Here is a 21,723-nt window from a genome sequence, read left to right as displayed (position 1 = left end):
TGTGGACTTCAGAAGGGGCCATCATGACCACCTCCCTCTGCACATTGGAGGTTCTGAGGTGGAAGTGGTCGACAGCTACAGGTACTTGGGTGTGCACCTGAGCAGCAACCTCACCTGGAGCAACAACACTTCCACTCTGGTCAGGAAGGCACATCAGCGGCTCTACTTCCTCAGGAGGCTGAGACGAGCTGGACTCGGGAGGGCAGTCCTCACCTCCTTCTACAGATGTGTGGTGGAGAGCGTCGTGTGCTCCAGCATCAACGTGTGGCATGGAAGCTGCTCTGCTGCAGATAGGAAAGCACTGCAGAGGGTGGTGAAGGCTGCACAGAGGATTGTTGGAGTCAGCCTCCCCAGCACCACAGACATTTACACCTCCAGATGCAGGAAAAGGGCTACCTGCATCAGGAAGGATCCCACCCACCCAGCACACGCACTTTTTGTCCCGCTCCCCTCAGGCAGGAGGCTGCGGAGCATCAAGTGCAAAACAACCAGACTCAGAAACAGCTTCATACCAGAAGCTGTAAGGCTCTTAAATTCCAACTGAACACACTGCACTGACACTTACAAGAACAAGTACTGTTACAAACACTGTCACTTTAAACCGCAGTGAGACACTTTATCTAGACACTTTATCCACTGCTCTAATTCAATCTCATGCTGCTATAGCAAACTTGCACTCTGGACTTCATATTGCTGCTAACTGCCTACTCTCCTACTCTCCCTCTCTTGTGTACTTTTCTATTTTGTGTTTTTTGTATCTATTTGCTTATATTTATCTATTTTAATAACAGCTCTTGGGTGTAAACTGGACCATGAGATCTTATTTTCGTTCCACCTCATGTACCATGTGATGCGAATGACAATAAAATCTCCTTGAATCCTTGAATCCTTGAATGAAGGTTAAAGCAGAGAGCTAATCGCCGGTTTTGCGGTGATCTGGCTGTATTTCTGGGTTGTGGGATGTTAGAGCTGGTTTCTCTCCCTCTGGCTGGTGATGGCAGGTTCCTCTGAGTGTTCTGGTGTATCACGTCGCTCTGTTTAACCCTTTGTTTGTATTATGAAGGCTAAAAGCAGGGATGTAGTATAACAGGAGCGAGTGGGTTGTAGGTGATTTTGGAGCTGGATTTCTAGCTGATGGATGGTGGTGGTGAGTGATATGATGTATGAATCATGTCGCTGTTTTTAACCATTTGTTGGAATATAGAGGCAGAAAAACAGCAGTAAGATCAGGATTTTGGATGATTTTCAGAGTCAAATTACTCCCTGATGCTGACATCAGTAAGAACTTACACAGTGAAGGTTGAAATACTATTATTATAAAGTATTTCACGTTGTTGTTCTTGATGTTTTATTCTATATTTTATAATCATTGAATAAGCTCTTGTTGTTGGGAACGTTAAGAATGTATTCAATGATTAAATACTACCCTATAATTATCTATAGTAATCTCTTGATATGTGCCCAGAATTGTCCACTCTTCAAGTTCAAGGCGCTCTGGGTTTTAGTTTTAGTTGTAATCATCTGTATCTCATGCAGCACTTCTAAAACGGCTTACTTTCCTATTAATTGAAATTCAGTTCGTGAATCGAATACAATTATTTTTTGCGAGGATATTCAGCAGAATTTATATATATATGTGTGAATATTAATGACAGATTCAGGTGCACAGCAGGTAAAAGAGGCCCACATCCGATCTTTTCCCTCACATCTGACACAGATGTGTGTCTGGGTCTCCGTGCGAACGGCAAAAACATTCCGAGTTGAGACTCTTTCATATGTGGCACTGAAATCCGATACGTATCCGATCTGCAGCAGTGACTCAGTCTCAACAGCCAGATCGGAATTCCTGTGACTTTTCTGTCAATCCAACTTGACATTCATCATAATTTCACGCTGCTGAGACCTCAAACATTTGGGCTGATGCTTCTGTACAAAAATTGGAGGAGACTTCAAAACATCTCCGTGTTCGAAGAGATTTCAGAAGAAGGGGCTGAACACGGCCAAAGGAAAACGAGGCTGCGGCGTCAAAGAGAAGTTTGAAGTCTGAAAGCAAAGTTTAAAGAATCTAAGAACTCGTACCAAAGAAGTGACCGCGCCCTTTTTACAGCGAGCTTGAACACGTTCTGGGTGACGAGCCCAACTGTCAGTCAACTGAAGCTTCATGATGGCTCCTGTGATGCTGGTGAAGATGTAGCGGAACCTCTGGGAGTGACTGGTGTTCGTTGGCAGTTGTGATTGTTTACCTCTGGATGAGCCACGTGAAGCAACGTGACGCTCTGTTCGGGTCGGTTTGGAGCCGATCTGTTCAGGCTGGTGTCGCATACAGATCACATCTAGAAGATAATGTGAACAGCCAACAAGGTGGGCCACCTCTACCTGCTGTGTGAACGTAGCCTCGCTGTCCTTAGGAGCACATTTTAAGCCTTTAAGCTCAAGCCTTAAGATCAGAATATTTTTATGGTTGTGAAAAATATTTTCCTCCAGTTGTGTCCAGACTGACTGACACTGTACCTGCAGACTCCCTGAACCAATAATACATAAATCCTGTGCAACAGAAACGTTTATTGCACTTTCTTGACAGTTATTACGACATTCTGCTGACTGAGCTCTCATCAGCTGTGAGATCTTTATGTGATCAACCACATTTTCCATCCTGCTGCTGGTTCTTCTGTGAGCAGTGTAGCGGCAGTATGACCATTCAAGTGCCTCTGATTCCTTCCAACGTTTTAAAAAATAATTGTTTACAGCAGCTATTGTTTAAAAAATTCACACAACATTATAAATGCGCAGCAGATTGGAGTTCAGATGAGTGTTTTGGAAATGTGTAAATTCCACATCCGCGCACAAGCATTATTATCAAATTCTCGCTGACTTATTGACTGTTGCCGTGGTTATGTTGGCAGCGACGCAGGCTTCGGTGTTGTTTTTGCTGCGCTTGCCAGCGAGTAAACAAACAGCAGTGTGTTTACTTGCTGAACGCTGGCCAAGGCCTGCTGATGTGATGGCTGCTAATCCCCTTAGTTAAACATGCATTAATGTTGGACATCCGTGATTAACTCACTTTTAAAGGATCAGCATGTCGTCTTTTCTTGTTTTCCTTGTTGCTGTTCATGTGGCTTATCATACAAGAGGAAGCGAATAGAATAGAATCCCTTTCTCTTTGTACAAATGCGAAGAAATTAGGTCTGCGAACTCCCAGTTCTGTGAAAAAGGCTTCAGCCATCAGAGAAGATGAGATGTGTGAGCTTGACCATCCCCAGGTGGACGTCCAGTTTCTACAGTTACCATCCAAAACTTGCTTTTTCTAATCAATCCTTCATGAAGTAAAATTAGGTGCTGCTGATGGGTTCTAAGGTTTTGTACACAGAGCAAGTAAAAATGACCCAAATCCGATCTTCGTCCTCATATGTGACACAGACGTGAAGAGCAAAGCGCGTAGTGTTCAAAAGGGAGTGGTCACTTCTTTGGTTTGTGTCTTCGGGTTCTTTAAAATTTTGGTTCAGACCTTTAACTTTTCTTCGACACTGGTCGTTCTCCCACGGCCGTGTTCGGACATTTCTTTCGGATCCCTTCAAACACAGAGGGGTTCTGGATGAGTCTCCTAGTTTTTTGTACAGAAACATGAGCCCAAATGTTTGAGGTCTCAGCGGCCCGATGATGATCGGATAGGTGTGAAATTTCAGGACCACAAACAAAAGCGTCTCAAGTCAGAATTCAGTTATTGTTCTGTTCACACTGACACACAGATGCACATCTGTGTCACATGAGAGGGAAAAGACTGGACTTGGTCCACTTTTACCTGCTGTGTGTACAAAGCCTTTCATATGTGGTACTGAAACCCGATGCACATCCGATCTGCGGCAGTGCGACTCGGTCTGAACATCCAGATCAGAATTCATGCGACTTTACCGCCAATCAAGCTCCGCGTTCGTCATAATTTGGCTCTGCTGAGACCTCAAACATTTAGGCTGACGAGAAAATGACAAGAGATTCATCCAAAATCCTCCGTGTTTGAAGAGATTTTGATAGAAACATCCGAATGCGGCCAGGACGACGAGGCTGCACCGTCAAAAAAAAAAAAAGCAAAATTGGCTGAAAGCAAAATTGAAAGAATCCGAGGACACGGAACAAAGAAGTGGCCGCGCCCTTTTTATGGCTTGAACACATTCACACATTCTGGGTGATGAGCCCAGCTGTCAGTCAGTGAAGCTTCATAGTGGCTCCTGTGATGCTGGCGAAGCTGAACCTCTGGGAGTGACTGGTGTTCGTTGGCAGTTGTGATTGTTTACCTCTGGATGAGCCACGTGACGCTCTGTTCGGGTCAGTTTAGGAGCTGATCTGTTCAGGCTGGTGTCGAACAGCCAAACAGGAGAGTCAGATTTGGTGAGAAAATCAGATTTGGGCCACTTTTGCCTGCTGTGTGAACATAGCCTAACAGAGCCATGCGATGGCTGGAACGGAACGAGAAGTCAGGAACCAAACCTTTGCTCTTCTAATGCTGCTATAGAATCCTTTAACTACTAAGATCAATAGTTTTAAACACTTTTCTTGGCTGCCTAACACTTTCGCACTATGCAGCATAGTTGCTCAAGATATAAATACTGTACTATACGTCTATTAAACAAGAACAGCAGCTCAGTAAACAGCAGAGCTAATTCTCTGTAAAAGCACCTGCTTTCCAAAGCAGCATTTCTAAGCTAGTGGGAGGAGAAGAGAGAGAGTGTGATGGAGAGAAAGAAGGAGCATGTGTGAAAAGGAGAGCGAGACTGGGTGAATGAGAAAATGAAGGAAAAGAGAGTGTGACAGAGAGAGAGGGAGAGACAGCCAGAGAGAAAAGGTGAACAAATGTGAGAGTGAGAGTAGCAGAGAGTGCTCAAGTGAGCGTAAAAGAGAATGAGGGGTGAAGTAAGAGTGAAAAGAATAAGAGAGAGGACAGAAAAGTGAGAGAGTCAGAAGGAGGAAGACAAAAGTGCAAGACTGTGAGGGGGAAAGTAAAAGAGACAGTAAGAGGGAGAGAGAGCAAGAGGAAGAGAGGAAAAATAAGAGAGGACGGAATAAGGGGAGTGAGAGAGAGAGAGACAGACACAGAGAGAGTGAGAGAGAGAGACAGAGAGAGAGAGAGACAGAGAGAGAGACACAGAGAGAGAGAAATAGTGAGAGAGACACACAGACAGAGAGAGAGAGAAATAGTGAGAGAGAGACACAGAGAGAGAGAGAGAGAAATAGTGAGAGAGACACACAGACAGAGAGAGAGAAATAGTGAGAGAGAGAGAGAGAGAGAGAGAAATAGTGAGAGACACAGAAAGAGAGAGAGAAATAGTGAGAGAGACAGAGAGTGAGAGAGAGTGAGAGAGAGTGAGACAGAGAGAGTGAGAGTGAGAGAGAGTGAGACAGAGAGAGTGAGAGAGAGAGTGAGAGAGAGAGTGAGAGTGAGAGAGAGAGAGAGTGAGAGAGAGAGTGAGAGAGAGAGTGAGACAGAGAGAGAGAGTGAGAGAGAGTGAGAGAGAGAGAGAGAGAGAGATGGAAAGTGTGAGTGAGTAAGCGAGACGCAGAGAAAACACTTGAGCTACTAGCGTTTAGCTTCTCTCTCCATTATCTCTGCACACACAACAGCACGACGGTTATGATCTGTTGTCGTGCGCCGTCTGTTTGTGGTGGAGTAAATATCTTCCTGCAGGGCTTTATTGATAGTTTTAGAAACCGTTTGGACGCGGCGTTAAAGAGTCTCACCAGCCAACACTTCAAACAGTGGTGACAAAATCAGGCATTTTAAATAATCATGATAACCTCCAGCTTATCAATCATTACAGAATCGTCGGATCACAGTTCTTTAAGCTTCTTTCCTTATTACATATTTCTTAAAAACACCTTATAGAGGCGGAGCTGAGCGGCGTTTGTTTATTTGATGGTCGTTAATGACGTCTTTAGAGGGCGGAGCTGAGCGGCGTTTGTTTATTTGATGGTCGTTAATGACGTCTTTAGAGGGCGGAGCTGAGCGGCGTGTGTTTATTTGATGGTCGTTAATGACGTCTTTAGAGGGCGGAGCTGAGCGGCGTTTGTTTATTTGATGGGTGTTAATGACGTCTTTAGAGGGCGGAGCTGAGCGGCGTTTGTTTATTTGATGGTTGTTAATGACGCCTTTAGAGGGCGGAGCTGAGCGACATTTGTTTATTTGATGGTTGTTAATGACGTCTTTAGAGGGCGGAGCTGAGCGGCGTTTGTTTATTTGATGGTCGTTAATGACGTCTTTAGAGGGCGGAGCTGAGCGGAGTTTGTTTATTTGATGGTCGTTAATGACGTCTTTAGAGGGCGGAGCTGAGCGGCGTTTGTTTATTTGATGGTCGTTAATGACGTCTTTAGAGGGCGGAGCTGAGCGGCGTTTGTTTATTTGATGGTCGTTAATGACGTCTTTAGAGGGCGGAGCTGAGCGGCGTTTGTTTATTTGATGGTCGTTAATGACGTCTTTAGAGGGCGGAGCTGAGCGGCGTTTGTTTATTTGATGGTCGTTAATGACGTCTTTAGAGGGCGGAGCTGAGCGGAGTTTGTTTATTTGATGGTCGTTAATGACGTCTTTAGAGGGCGGAGCTGAGCGGCGTTTGTTTATTTGATGGTCGTTAATGACGTCTTTAGAGGGTGGAGCTGAGCTGCGTTTGTTTATTTGATGGTTGTTAATGACGTCTTTAGAGGGCGGAGCTGAGCGGCGTTTGTTTATTTGATGGTTGTTAATGACGTCTTTAGAGGGCGGAGCTGAGCGGCGTTTGTCTATTTGATGGTCGTTAATGACGTCTTTAGAGGGCGGAGCTGAGAGACGTTTGTTTATTTGATGGTCGTTAATGACGTCTTTAGAGGGTGGAGCTGAGCTGCGTTTGTTTATTTGATGGTTGTTAATGACGTCTTTAGAGGGTGGAGCTGAGCTGCGTTTGTTTATTTGATGGTTGTTAATGACGTCTTTAGAGGGCGGAGCTGAGCGGCGTTTGTTTATTTGATGGTTGTTAATGACGTCTTTAGAGGGCGGAGCTGAGCGGCGTTTGTCTATTTGATGGTTGTTAATGACGTCTTTAGAGGGCGGAGCTGAGCGGCGTTTGTCTATTTGATGGTTGTTAATGACGTCTTTAGAGGGCGGAGCTGAGCGGCGTCTGTTTATTTGATGGTTGTTAATGACGTCTTTAGAGGGCGGAGCTGAGCGACGTTTGTTTATTTGATGGTCGTTAATGACGTCTTTAGAGGGCGGAGCTGAGCGGCGTTTGTTTATTTGATGGTCGTTAATGACGCCTTTAGAGGGCGGAGCTGAGCGGCGTTTGTTTATTTGATGGTTGTTAATGATGTCTTTAGAGGGCGGAGCTGAGCGGCGTGTGTTTATTTGATGGTCGTTAATGACGTCTTTAGAGGGCGGAGCTGAGCGGCGTTTGTTTATTTGATGGTTGTTAATGACGTCTTTAGAGGGCGGAGCTGAGCGGCGTTTGTTTATTTGATGGTTGTTAATGACGTCTTTAGAGGGCGGAGCTGAGTGGCGTTGGTTTATTTGATGGTTGTTAATGATGTCTTTAGAGGGCGGAGCTGAGCGGCGTTTGTTTATTTGATGGTCGTTAATGACGTCTTTAGAGGGCGGAGCTGAGTGGCGTTTGTTTATTTGATGGTTGTTAATGACGTCTTTAGAGGGCGGAGCTGAGCGGCGTTTGTTTATTTGATGGTTGTTAATGACGTCTTTAGAGGGCGGAGCTGAGCGGCGTTTGTTTATTTGATGGTAGTTAATGACGTCTTTAGAGGGCGGAGCTGAGCGGCGTTTGTTTATTTGATGGTCGTTAATGACGTCTTTAGAGGGCGGAGCTGAGCGGCGTTTGTTTATTTGATGGTCGTTAATGACGTCTTTAGAGGGCGGAGCTGAGTGGCGTTTGTTTATTTGATGGTTGTTAATGACGTCTTTAGAGAGTAGAATGTTTGTTTACAACCCCAATTCCAGTGAAGTTGGGACGTTGTGTAAAACATAAATAAAAACAGAATACGATGATCTGCAAATCCTTTTCAACCTATATTTAATTGAATCCACTACAAAGACGAGATATTTAATGTTCAAACAGATAAACTTTATTGTTTTTTACAAATATTCACTCATTTTGAATTTGATGCCTGCAGCATGTTCCAAAGAAGTTGGGACAGGGGCAACAAAAGACTGGGAAAGTTGAGGAATGCTCAAAAAACACCTGTTTGGAACATTCCACAGGTGAACAGGTTAATTGGAAACAGGTGAGTGTCATGATTGGGTATAAAGGGAGCATCCCTGAAAGGCTCAGTCGTTCACAAGCAAGGACGGGCGAGGTTCACCACTTAGTGAACAACTGCGTGAGCAAATAGTCCAACAGTTTAAGAACAACGTTTCTCAACGTGCAACTGCAAGGAATTTAGGGATTTCATCATCTACAGTCCATAATATCATCAAGAGATTCAGAGAATCTGGAGAAATCTCTGCAGGTAAGCGGCGAGGCAGAAAACCAACACTGAATGCCCGTGACCTTCGACCCCTCAGGCGGCACTGCATTAAAAACCCACATCATTCTGTAACGGATATTCCCACATGGGCTCGGGAACACTTCGGAAAACCACTGTCAGTGAACTCAGTTCGTTGCTCCATCTACAAGTGCAAGTTAAAAGCGAAGCCACATATCAACACCACCCAGAAACGCTGCCGCCTTCTTTGGGCCGAGCTCATCTGAGATGGACTGACGCAGAGTGGAAAAGTGTCCTGTGGTCTGACGCGTCCACATTTCACACTGTTTCTGGAAATCATGGACGTCGTGCTACTGACTGCTTTCAGTTGATGGCTGGAGTAAATGAAGCTGTTGAAAATGAAGAAACTGAACAAAAACATTACCATAAAAAATGTTCTTTTATTTTAAAAAGCATCATTCAGTCTAAAATATGGTGACAGCCACATACAGTGTGGCTTAATCAGCGCAGGGGATGCTAACAGCTCGCGGCTGCAGTGTGTGGTGAGTGAGAGAAGCTGCTGAATGAGGTCGTCCAATTAGTTCACCATTTGAAGACAAAACATTTCTGAACAACAGCAAAACACGACTAATCACATGCGTCGCCGCATCGCTCCCCCTCCCCGACCGCTCCGTCAGAATTATCTTGGGCGGAGTCGTTGCATAAAATGAGCAGAAAAAAAACAATAAAGACCCTAATTGTGTTTACTTTGTCACTTTCCCTGCATGTGTTCCCGCAATAAATGAGGCCTGAGCTGATCCCACAACAGGGCTGAGCTTCGTCTGTTGCTGCAGAAGAGAGAGCCTCAGGTAGAGAGGGAGAGCGAGAGAGGGAGAGCGAGAGAGGGAGAGCGAGAGAGGGAGAGCGAGAGAGGGAGAGCGAGAGAGGGAGAGAGAAAGGGAGAGCCTCAGAGGGAGAGAGTGCGAGAGAGGGAGAGAGAAAGGGAGAGCCTCAGAGGGAGAGAGAGGGAGAGCGAGAGAGGGAGAGCGAGAGAGGGAGAGCCTGAGAGAGTGAAATAAAGAGAGAGAAAAGGAGGGCCTCAGAGAGAGAGAGAGAGAGAAAGAGAGGGGTCCTGTCGTCATGTTGCAGGAATTCAGCAACTTCTTGCTGAGCCAAGACCCTCATTCAAAACACGTGTGTGTGTGTGTGTGAGTGTGTGTGTATGTATGTGTGTGTGTGTGTGTGTGTCTTATGGCCCCCGGATCAGTGGTCTGTGCACATCGGGGGCTCTGTATCGGGGGCTCTCTCTCCTTCACTGCCGCCAGAGAAAGGATCACTTTCAGCTGCTCTTTAAACTGCTGACTCGCCCTTTCTCTCCCCTCTCTCTCCTACCCCCCCCCTCTCTTGTTTGGAGACTTGCTTTCTTCTACCTTTTCTCTCACTCTTTCGCTCTTTCATTCTGTCTTTTGCTCACTCGCTTATATTCGCTCTCACTGTTACTCAATCACTCTCTCTCTGTCTCCCTCTCTCTCTCCCTCTCTCTCTCTCTCTCTCTCTTTTTATTTATCTCTCTCATTTTTCTCCTGCTTTCTCACTCTTACTTTCTCGCATTCACTCACTGTCATTCTCACTCCCCCCCTCAGCTCTGCTCCTCTGTGTGTGTGTGTGTGTGTGTGTGTGTGTGTGTTTATACTCTCAGCAGAGTAAAAGACTCGACTGGAATTCATTTACAGTTTGACCTGAATTGACCACGATATCTCTACAGTTTCTCTCTCTTCATCTCTCTCTCACTTTACAGCTCTCTCTCTTCATCCCTCTCTTTTCCTATATATATATATATATATATATATATATATATGTGTGTGTGTGTGTGTGTGTGTGTATTTAACTGAATATCAGTTGAAAAGCATTTGCAAATCATCATATTCTGCTTTTATTCATGTTTTACACAACGTCCCAACTTCATTGGAATTGGGGTTGCGCCGTGCTCGGTGCAGACAGTCAGACATCTCCTACCTTTTTTCTTCAGTTCGCTCTGATTTGACGTATGTCATCAGTCCTGTATTCGAGTCTGCATCAAGCAGCTGTAATGGTCCGGAAAAACCCGTAAGTCTCCATCCGCTTCAAACCGAACCCTGTTCAGTTCGTGGCTGCTGGGATGCATTTTATGATTGAGTGAAGGAATTCATGAACAAAGCTGGCCGTCCTCTTTTTTTCCCCATCAGCACGTCAGCGCCGTAATTTGGCCTGTTTAACGTCCGTGTCTTTACAGACTCTCATTGTTCCTGCAAACCAGCGAAGATCTGTTTGACTTTTAGCCGAACATGAGCGACTTGAGTAGTTCAAGTCAAATTGATAAACCAATGGCTAAGAAGCAGAGATCAATTAGGATTTATTATTATTGAAGATTGTGGTGCCGGTAGTCCAGAAGCCCCCTGAGTGAAGTGAGGTTTCCTTCCAGTTAGGCGCTAAAACCCTCAAATCATCAAACATCAAACAGTCACTGGGTGTTTTCAGTGAAAACGTGATGGACAGCAGCTCCAAATCCAAAGGAAAGGTCTGCACTTACCTTTCCTTTTCCCCCTTTTTTGACACCTCTGCGTACAAATGGGTTTTGAACATCGTCTACAACATAACTGCATTTTGTTTTCTGCGGTTGAAGTGAAGATCTGACCTTTTTCAGGCCCTAATTCGGGTCTTTTCAGTGTGAGCAATTTAGAAGGAAAAAAAGAGATTTCAGTTTTTCTGCAGGCCGCGATGCTTTATGGTTATACACAGGTGGACCCTGGGGTGGAAATGCTGGAGAACCCCTGGAATAGAGAAATCCAGTCGTCTGCAAGCTGGTGTTTGAATACTGTGATGTGCTCTGACATGGATGTGGGAGGAGTGATGACAGTAAGGCGCTGTGATCCATCACTGACCCACCGCCCCAGCTAATGTTTGCTGTTCGTAATAAACTGACGTCTTTCTTTCTTAAATTATGAATATATCCGCAGTTGCAGCCATGCTTTTCCAGCTGGTGAAAACAGCTGCCCAGAAACTTTGTCCCACTCTCCCATGACAGATTTGTGAAATGTACTGTTTGGTGAGTGTTGGTCATGTTCTGACCATAAACACTATTTTAAAACCGCAATTATATATCACAATAATTATTGGATAAAACAGAGGTCCTCCTTCTTGGTCCAAAAGCAGCTAGAAACAAACTAACTGAACACTTAAACTTAACAATCTCTCAGTTGCATCAAGCTCATCTATTAAAAGTCTTGGTGTCGTGATGGACACTGATCTGTCCTTCGACGCCTATAACTAATATCACTAGAACAGCCGTCCTGCATCTCCGCAATATCGCTAAATTAAGAAATGCATGATCTCTACAGGACGCAGAAAAGCTAGTTCATGCTTTTATTACTTCAAGGCTGGACACTGTAATGCCCTGCTGTCTGGACGTCACAGCAGAAGCCTCAACGAGCTTCAGCTGGTCCAGAACGCTGCAGCCAGAGTCTCACAAGAGCCCGAACGTTCGACCACATCAGCCCAGTTTTATCAGCCCTGCACTGGTTACCTGTTAAATTTCACACTGATTATAAAATCCTATTACTGACCTATAAAGCTCTAAACGCACTCGCCCCTCAGTACCTGAGTGACCTTCTCTCCCACTATGAACCATCACGCCTACTTAGATCACAAGGTGCTGCTCACTACTGGTACCTAGAACTAATAAAGCTCCAGCAGGGGGCGGAGCTTCTCATGCAAAGCCCCCCAGCTCTGGAATAACCTTCCTGTTAATGTTCGGGACTCAGACTCAGCCTCAGTCTTTAGGTCTAGGCTAAAGACTTACTTGTATAGTGGAGCCTTTGGTGATTAGTCTCCCTGTCAGATCTGGACCTGCTGGAGTCTCTGCTGCTCTGTTATACTGTAATCTGTGGTCAGCCACTCTTTACAGAACTGACTCTGTGTTTTCTTCCCTTCTTTGCCGAGTTGATCAGACGTCCATCCTGTGCATCTGATGCTGTTGCCTCTTCTGCTCTGATCGGGCGCCGCTGCTCACCAGCCATCGGCTTGACCACCGCTGTTGCTGGTGCTGCATAATCATAAGCTGATCTAATCAGCCACTGCTTTCTTTTCTTCCCCACTTTGTTCTATAAAACTTAATAGTAACAATGTTTGCTGTCCGGTGTCGACCGTAGGAGGACGGGTTCCCCTTCTGAGTCCTGGTTCCTCTCAAGGTTTCTTCCTCTTTTAGGGAGTTTTTCCTTTCCACTGTTGCCGCTGGCGACGCTCATGGGGGCTCTGACCCGGATTTTTCTGCTTTTTGACAACACCTTTTGTAAAAAGTGCTGTATAAATAAACTGTGCTTGCTTGTGACCACTTTGGAGCAAAAATCAGCCTTCGAACTTGAAATAGATGACGATTTGATTTTTTATCGTGATAACATTGTGGACCATAGCGCCCAGCCCCTGTGATGATAAAGCTTATTTGGTTTATAATTGACATTTTTTAAAAGAGTTTAAAGCACAGACTTTAGTTTCTACCAGGACAGTCAGCGCTGCTTTGTCGCAGTGAAGCGGTGTTAAATTTCAGTCTCTTGTCTTTCTGCAGCTGTAACTTTCACGGATGATGAAAAAGAACAGATGAGAAAGTTCACGAACCGCTCCTACCCGCTGGACAAAGCGGCTCGGTACCAGGTTTGGCTCGGTCTAGTGGACATCATCCTCGCCTACGTCTACGACGTGCGCACCACAGAAGGAGAACACAACGTAAGTGTGTCCTCATGTTCAGGTTTTACATGCCATATGAAACAAACGCAGAAACAATAGCTCTCTTCCTTCCCCCGACTCTCTTCAAGCCTCCGCCGTCAGAGTAGCTTTAAAACTCTTCACGTTTGTCAAAACTCCAGGCTCTTTTTAATGTATTCCAGGCAGCAGTTTCGAAAGAATCCTATTGAAAAGCTGCCACACATACCAGCGATAAAAATAGGCATGTTAAAATGCATAAAAATAGTGTTTTCTTCTGTGCTACGAGTTTTAAATCACAGGTCTAAACCTATGGAGAAGCGGAGCTATAATTCTGGAAAGACCTGCTGGGCGCAGCTACTGTAAACAGATACGCTGGACTGGGGCCTGAACTTTTGACATATTGCAAACATTCTTTGGACAACTGTACTTTAGTTTCCTTTTGGAAAAGCTGGAAAACTACTCAGCTTTCCCGCTCTAAATGTTTCTCTTTTGTGAAAAATGTGAATTCTTTGTAACGGAAGAGTTTGTGTTGGTTTGGAGCCACAGCGAAGCTCTGAAGACGTGTTCATCTCATGGTGCAGTTATACCGAGAGCGCAGCAGGGGAAGCTCTCGAAAGGTTTGGAGCTTTGTTAATGATCAGATGGGTTTGATGTGGTCAGTGTGAGCTGGTTTTTTGCACGTTTTAAGTTACATGCCCTGCTGGACTGATTCAGTTGTGTTTTGCAGGTGGAGTCAGCCTGGACCATTAGAAAGCTCAGTGGGACTCTAAGCTGGCTGGAGGTACGTTGTGCTACACAGTCAACATAACAATCAGTTTTACCTATTTTCGACATTCTTTGATTGTTTATAATTTGGAATTTTCCATTTCCATTCATTTTTAATGTAAGAAATTATCAGTCAGTCAACCTTTATTTCACCTCGGGGAACATTGGGGGTTACAGTGTTGCTGAGCTGATACAGAACGAAGGGATAATGTGTAAGAACATATCAAATAATAAAAGTTGATTAAAATTAAATAATACAAAGCACTCAAATCATGTATTAAAAATACATAAAAACTGTTGAAAATATAAAACAGTAATTAAAATGTAATAAAAATGTAAAAAATCAAAAAAGATAAGATCAAATAAGGAAACAAATGAATTAAAATGACAGACACTAGAAGTCAATAGTCACCTGAATATTTCCCTGTTAATACATCCCCTGAACTCTCTCTGCCGCTCTCAAACAGCATCCAGCTTTTGCAGGCATGTAGACGCGGTTCACGACCCAGTATTTTGGGATTCTTACTGAGCGCCATTTAATTATACATATATATACATATATATATATATATATATATATATATATATATATATATAAAATAAACTTTACTGTGTAGCTGGACAAAGTGGGCAGCCACTTTAGACAGCAGGGGTGTTGTGCTGGATTCCAACTCCCTTTAGCATTACACAGGCACATGGATGCTAGATCACATTCACAATTTCTCATTTCTTTTTATAAATAACAGTTCGTTTAAAATTTTTCAAACTGAAGAGACGTTTCTAAACAGAAATAATAGAAATTGCGAATAATCTAGCGTCCATGTGTCTGCGTGATGTCCGCGTGTGTGACGTGTGTGCATGTGTGGTTGGTTGGTGTAGTGGTTTTACAGGTAGGCGAAGGCGGTGTTAGGAGTCTTGCCCAAGGTATAGTGTAGGGTGGGGATTGAACCCCAGTCCACAGCGTATAAGGCAGAGGTGTTACCCACTACACTAACCAACCACCCGCTGGTTATGTTTTAACATATGCAGAATGTTACTTGGGGTTGTCATGTTGAAAGAAACATAACAAAAAATATTCCTGAAAAAGACGTCGTCTAGAAGGCAGAAAATGTTGCTGCAAAACATGTTCAGAGTTAGTGTTGCTTTCACAGATGTGCAAGTTACCTGATAACACATCCCTGCACCTGGACAGACGCTGGCTTTCGAACTTAACAATCTGGATGGTCCTTTACTTCTTTGGCCTGTTGAGCACAACATTCATTATTTGCTTAATAGGTCTTCTATCTGAAAGCTTGACTTGTCAGGCCCCAGTTTCCACTGTACATGGATGTAGACACATGGCTTCTGATGTGCATAGCGTAGTCTTACCGTTTATTTGTTACAGCGTTTATTATCTTTTGTCAAAGTATTCCTGAGCTCATGCAGAGAGATTCATCATAGAAGCATGCTGATTTTTAATGCAGTGCCCTCTGAGTGATCAAAGATTATGGGCGTTTAGTTGCAGTTTTCGGCCTTTCTTTTTATGCACAGAGATTTGGATACCCTGAATCTTAAAATACTTAAATTCTTTGCAAACCCTTGCTGGGGAATGTTGTTTTTAACGGTTTGATTTTTTTGCTTGAGCCTCAGCCCATCCTTGCTCAGAAAGGACTAGGCCTTTCCTGGGGGCTCCTTTTGATACCCAAACATGATTTACATCACCTCTTCATATTTTTTCATAACATTTCAGAATGTTCCTCGTCTTAAACCGCTGTTGCCCCAACTTTTTTGGAATATGTTGAAGGCATCAGTTTCAGATTGTGCATGTATTTTGTGAAAAACAGTGACGTTGATAAGGCAAAACGTTAATTGACTTTTCTTTGTGCTGTTTTTGTTTAAATACAGGTCAAATTGGATTTACAAATGACTGCTTTCTGTTTTTATTTGCGTTTTATCTACCGTCCTAACTTTTTCCGGAAATTGGATCTGACCTAGGTAGACAGACAACAATAGATGCACTAAGGTTTGTGGTGCACCTAAGGCATAAATTGGCACAGCACATCATGCATTCTGGGCTCAGTGTTGCGTATGAGAGGACCAAAAGATTAAAAGTTCTTTTTTTACTGAAGTAGAAGAACACGGCTAGGAAATGAGGAAGAAGTTCTCACTGTGTGCTGATGATAAGCTCGACGGCTCATGGGCAGAAACCAATGCACGCTCTGGTGGGCTGGCTTCAGATTACTTCAGCCACTTTGAATACTTCTGTACCACTTGTCAGATGAGAAAGCAGTTTCCTGCTGAGATGTTCCGGCTCTGAGATAATGTGTCATGCACTGTATGTCTAAAAGTCCGGTCACCCCTTCTAATTAATGAATTCAGCTTCAACTTTATGGCGCACAGGTGTTCAGTTCTGCACTAATAGCTTGTATGTTCTCCATAAGCACTGACCAGTAGAAGGGGATGCTCTGGAGCAGCTGCACAAACCTAAGGTCACCATGACCATGGGCTAGAAGGGGTATAAAGCCCCCCCAGCACTGGGCTGTGGAGCAGTGGAACTGCCTTCTCTGTGGTGTTGGCGCTCCGTTCAGTCATCCAACATCAGTTCCTGACCTCACTAATGCTCTTGTGAATACAGAGTGCTGTCAGATCCTCACAGCAATGTTTAAACATCTAGTGTAAAGCCTTCCCAGAAGAGTGGAGGCTGTTACCACAGCAACGGGGGACAATTTCGCTATTACTGCCCTTAATTTCAGAGGAAATGCTTGACTAGCAGTGTTTGGACATATAGTGTGCATTATGGATGGATGAATGAATCCCAGATGGAAAGTCATTATTATTATTTAGTTAAATCACATAAATATTATGCAGGTGAAATGCTGTGGTAGATGTCTCGGCCAGTGGATGAACCGAGTAGCTACACACTGAAAACGATAACATATGTTAATACTTGCGTAATATGGCTGGGTTTATAAAGAAGCGGCAGTGCAATATGTGATATTTATGGATGTATAAACTGGCAGTGCAATGTGCAATATGTACAGATGTTTGAACAAATTGGCATATAGTAGAGTGACATACACTATATTTCCGAAAGTATTCGCTCATCTGGTTTCACACGCATATGAACCTGAATGACATCCCATTCTTAATCCATAGGGTTTAATATGATGTCGGCCCACCCTTTGCAGCTATAACAGCTTCAACTCTTCTGGGAAGGCTTTCCACAAGGGTTAGGAGTGTGTTTATGGGAATTTTTGACCGTTCTTCCGGAAGAACATTTGTGAGGTCAGACACTGATGTTGGACGAGAAGGCCTGGCTCACAGTCTCCACTCTAATTCATCCCAAAGGTGTTTTATGGGGTTGAGGTCAGGACTCTGTGCAGGCCAGTCAAGTTCTTCCACACCAAACTGGCTCATCCACGTCTTTATGGACCTGCTTTGTGCACTGGTGTGCAGTCATGTTGGAACAGGAAGGGGCCGTCCCCAAACTGTTCCCACAAAGCTGGGAGCGTGAAATTGTTCAAAATCTCTTGGTGCTGAAGCTTTAAGAGCTCCTTTCACTGGAACTAAGGGGCCGAGCCCAACTCCTGAAAAACAACCCCACACCATGATCCCCCCTCCACCAAACTTTACACTCGGCACAATGCAGTCAGACAAGTACCGTCTCCTGGCAACCGCCAAACCCAGACTCGTCAATCAGATTGCCAGATGGAGAAGTGTGATTGGTCACTCCAGAGAACTCGTCTCCACTGCTCTAGAGTCCAGTGGCGGCCCTTTACTCCACTGCATTCCACGCTTTGCATTGCTCTTGGTGATGTAAGGCTTGGATGCAGCTGATCGGCCATGGAAACCCATTCCATGAAGCTCTCTACGCTGTTCTTGAGCTGATCTGAAGGCCACATGAAGTTTGGAGGTCTGTAGTGATTGACTCTGCAGAAAGTCGGTGACCTCTGTGCACTATGCCCCTCAGCATCCGCTGACCACTCTATCATTTTACTTGGCCGACCACTTCGTGGCTGAGTTGCTGTCGTTCCCAATCGCTTCCACTTTGTTATAATCCCACTGACAGTGGACTGTGGAATATTTAGTAGTGAGGAAATTTCACGACTGGACTTGCTGCACAGGTGGCGTCCGATCACAGTACCACGCTGGAATTCACTGAGCTCCTGAGAGCGACCCATTCTTTCACTAATGTCTGTAGAAGCAGTCTGCAGGCCTAGGGGCTCGGCTTTATACACCTGTGGCCATGGAAGTGACTGGAACACCTGAATTCACTGATTTGGATGGGGGAGTGAAAACTGTTGGAAATATAGCGTATATAATATCCAGTTGGTGCCCAGTGAGCCTGTCTGGTCAGTGTAAAGTTATGTCCCAGCACAGTGACTAGGTGTTGCACAGTGCGATCACTGCTGGTTCAAACAGTCTCCTGTACCGTTCCTCATTACATTGGAGTTGAATTAGTCTATTGGTTAAGGTGCACCACCTCAAAACCATCCAGTTTGTTCAAATGGTTTCTGTTCAGGTGCTTGATATTTGTGTTGTAGGCAAATATATATGAAGAATTTGATGACTATGTGTGACTTTATTCAACAAGTAGTCTTGAGCAGCCAGCAAGAGCTCAGCATGTGTGGAAATGTCTCGAAGCCTGTTAGAAAAGCATCTCGGCTCCTCGTGAAGCTGCTTGTGAAATGTCGGTGGGGTGCTTCAAGGCAAGCAGGGGCTCCTTTGAGGAATCTAAATAGAAGAGCTTTGTTTGTTTCTGTCATTTCATGGTTTAGCACTTTTTGCAATCATTCTAAAGTGAGGAAGGTAGTACAAAAACAAGGAAAACTCTTCTGTGAATAATCATAATGAAGATTTATATAGCACTTTTCATTTTAGTCGGAAGCTCAAACTCGGGCCATGCTCCCTGACTCTTCTACTTAAGCCCTGAATCATTTCCTTTGTCGTACCTCTGTGTAGATGATCTTATCTTTGTCAGTAATCAGGCGTACGACTGTAGTGTCATCGGCGAAGTCGACGGTGGAGATTGAGTCATGCTTTGTAACACAGTCATGGGTGAACAGGATCTACAGCCTGGTGCTACTGCTGTTCTTTTTTTTTAAACTGAAGTCTCCTGGTTTGACAGCCTTTGGTCTTTTTTTGAGTTGCTGCTTGCTGAGAGTGGCACGTTAGTGGCCTCTAACCAAAAACGTTGTAAAATACAACATTCATGTTGTGCAGTTTAGGCCCATAATCAAAAAAGGACATTTTAATAATAATAATAAACAAGTAGCAGTGCATAGTAAAGAGTAGAGGTATACTATATTTCCAGAAGTATTCCCTCATCTGTCTTGACACGCATATGAACTTGAATGACATCCCATTCTTAATCCGTAGGGTTTAATATGATGTCGGCCCACCCTTTGCAGCTATAACACCTTCAACTCTTCTGGGAAGGCTTTCCACAAGGGTTAGGAGTGTTTATGGGAGTTTCTGACCGTTCTTCCAGAAGCGCATTTGTGAGGTCAGACGCTGATGTTGGACGAGAAGGCCTGGCTCACAGTCTCCACTCTAATTCATCCCAAAGGTGTTCTATGGGGTTGAGGTCAGGACTCTGTGCAGGCCAGTCAAGTTCTTCCACACCAAACTGGCTCATCCACGTCTTTATGGACCTGCTTTGTGCACTGGTGCGCAGTCATGTTGGAACAGGAAGGGGCCGTCCCCAAACTGTTCCCACAAAGTTGGGAGCATGAAATTGTCCAAAATCTCTTGGTGCTGAAGCTTTAAGATTTCCTTTCACTGGAACTAAGGGGCCGAGCCCAACTCCTGAAAAACACCCCCACACCATGATCCCCCCTCCACCAAACTTTACACTCAGCACAATGCAGTCAGACAAGTACCGTCTCCTGGCAACCACTAAACCCAGACTCGTCCATCGGATTGCTATAATTATAATATTAATAATAAAAATAATTTTGTATTTATATAGTACCTTTAATACATAAAAAATGCAGCCCAGGAAGAGGAGGAAAAAGATAAAAAAAGTAGTAAATAATGAGTAGCAGAAAAGGTATATATTAATAATTACAATTAAAAAGCACAAGGTAAAAGTATAAATGCCAAAGAGAAAATACAATAAAAATGAAACTAAGAAGATAATAAAAGTAATAGTAATATTCCAGTAAAAACAAAGGAGACAATAAAAAACAAGTTAAATGCGAAAGTAAAGAAATAAGTTTATGTTTCTACAAAACATTGACAGAAGGAGCCTGACAGGTGTTTATTGGTAATGTGCTCTAGATCTTTGGTGCATGAAACAAAAGGCTGCCTCTCCGCTCTGTTTAAGTTTCACATGTGGAATATGCAGAAGCAGCACTAGATGATCTGAAAGCTTGGTTTGGAACATCAACATTCACTCAGAAATGTATGAAGGACGGTCGTACTGGTTGCTTAATGTAGTTCGGGCAAGTTAACTTGGCTTATTTAAACAGTTAAGCAAGATGCTTAACTATACTCTGTATGTCTAACCGTTTGTAGACACTTGTTCATCCAGCTTTTCTTCTGGAATGAGGGGTATTAATAGTGAGCTTATCCCCCTTTGCTGCCTCTACTCTTCTGCAAAGGCTTTTTATTAGATGTTGGAACACTGCTGGTTTTGAGGATTTGATTGCATTCAGTCACAACAGCAGTAGTGAGGCCAGGTCCTGATGTTGGATCAGTTCTGGAACTCCAGCTCATCACAAAGGTGTTAGATGGAGCTCCATTACTCCAGAGAACACAGGTCCACTGCTCCACAGCCCAGTGCTGGGGGGCTTTATTCCCCTCTAACTCAGGCTTAGCATTGGGCGTGATGATCTTAGGCTCATGTTCAGCTGCTCCAGAGAATCCCATTCTGTTGGTTATTGCTTAATGCTTTTCTATGGGGATTATAAGCATTGCCTGTGCAGTTGATCTGAATATCTGTACCTTAAACTAGACAAATTCACTCATTAGAATAGATTCTTTTGGACATGTAGTGTGAACTTTATCCTAATCTCTCAGTAAAGAGAGTGAGAATTAAAGAAGCTCCAGCAATAATTGTTCTAGAATTTATTCATTTATCAGCTCTTGGACTTATAAAATAATTGAACTTGAAAATATGGTTTGTGTCACATTTACACTGAGAATTACTGGTTCAATAGCCCCCAGTATTACATCTACCCAGCTAAATCTTTGCCTCTAACCACCACTCTCTCTGTTGCAGTGCAGTCCAATAGTTATCTGATTGTGGGTTTTTCCTGGTTCATGGTGATGGATGATGTGCTGAAGCACATAGTAACTGTAGCCTGGGCTTGGATGCAGGCAGGTCCATTTTGAGGGTGTTTTTATCCTCAGTGGAGTTGTCCTCTCATCGCCTGTAGACTGCGGCCGTTCTTTGCTTTCAGCCCTGCCTGGTTTTGCTCCATGTTATTAGTTTCAAAGCATGAGCCGCAGGTGGTGTTTGGAACACCTGGCAGCAGGGAGGCATCAGTAACTTCACTGAATAAAAGATTGAAGGAGCTAAGGCTACGTTCACATTACAGGCCTCACTGCTCAAATCCGATTTTTTGCTCATATCCAATCTCTCTGACACGATGGTTCACATTTGTTTAGGTAATCGATTCAAATCCATCGTTAATGTGATGAACCGGCGACCTGAAATGACCCCTCATGAGCTCATCCTGCTCAGTGACGTCACGTGACTGAATCACTGCATCATCAGCACAAACTAACGAGCAGAACGAGCTTCGCTGAGAAGATCATTAACTCTGATCGGCTCTCAGCTTCATTATTAGAGCCAGACGGAGGAGAAAAAGG

At 44.1% G+C, this 21,723-nt stretch overlaps 1 protein-coding gene across 2 annotated transcripts in view; it reads left to right on the top strand.

Moving 5' to 3' along the window:
- The window catches only part of shq1 (SHQ1, H/ACA ribonucleoprotein assembly factor), an 80,864-nt gene that overhangs the window by 29,028 nt on the left and 30,113 nt on the right, over nt 1–21,723 (top strand). For both annotated transcript variants that reach the window (XM_037534759.1, XM_017718585.2), the window contains exons 8-9: nt 13,025–13,182; nt 13,889–13,942. In XM_037534759.1, the coding sequence (XP_037390656.1) occupies nt 13,025–13,182; nt 13,889–13,942 (212 nt within the window). The remainder of the gene's footprint in view (nt 1–13,024; nt 13,183–13,888; nt 13,943–21,723) is intronic.

Source organism: Pygocentrus nattereri, chromosome 26 (assembly GCF_015220715.1).
Source record: "Pygocentrus nattereri isolate fPygNat1 chromosome 26, fPygNat1.pri, whole genome shotgun sequence".
Classification (NCBI taxonomy): domain Eukaryota; kingdom Metazoa; phylum Chordata; class Actinopteri; order Characiformes; family Serrasalmidae; genus Pygocentrus; species Pygocentrus nattereri.
Note: the sequence above shows the minus strand (reverse complement) of the source record. Positions and strands in the feature narration are given on the sequence as shown.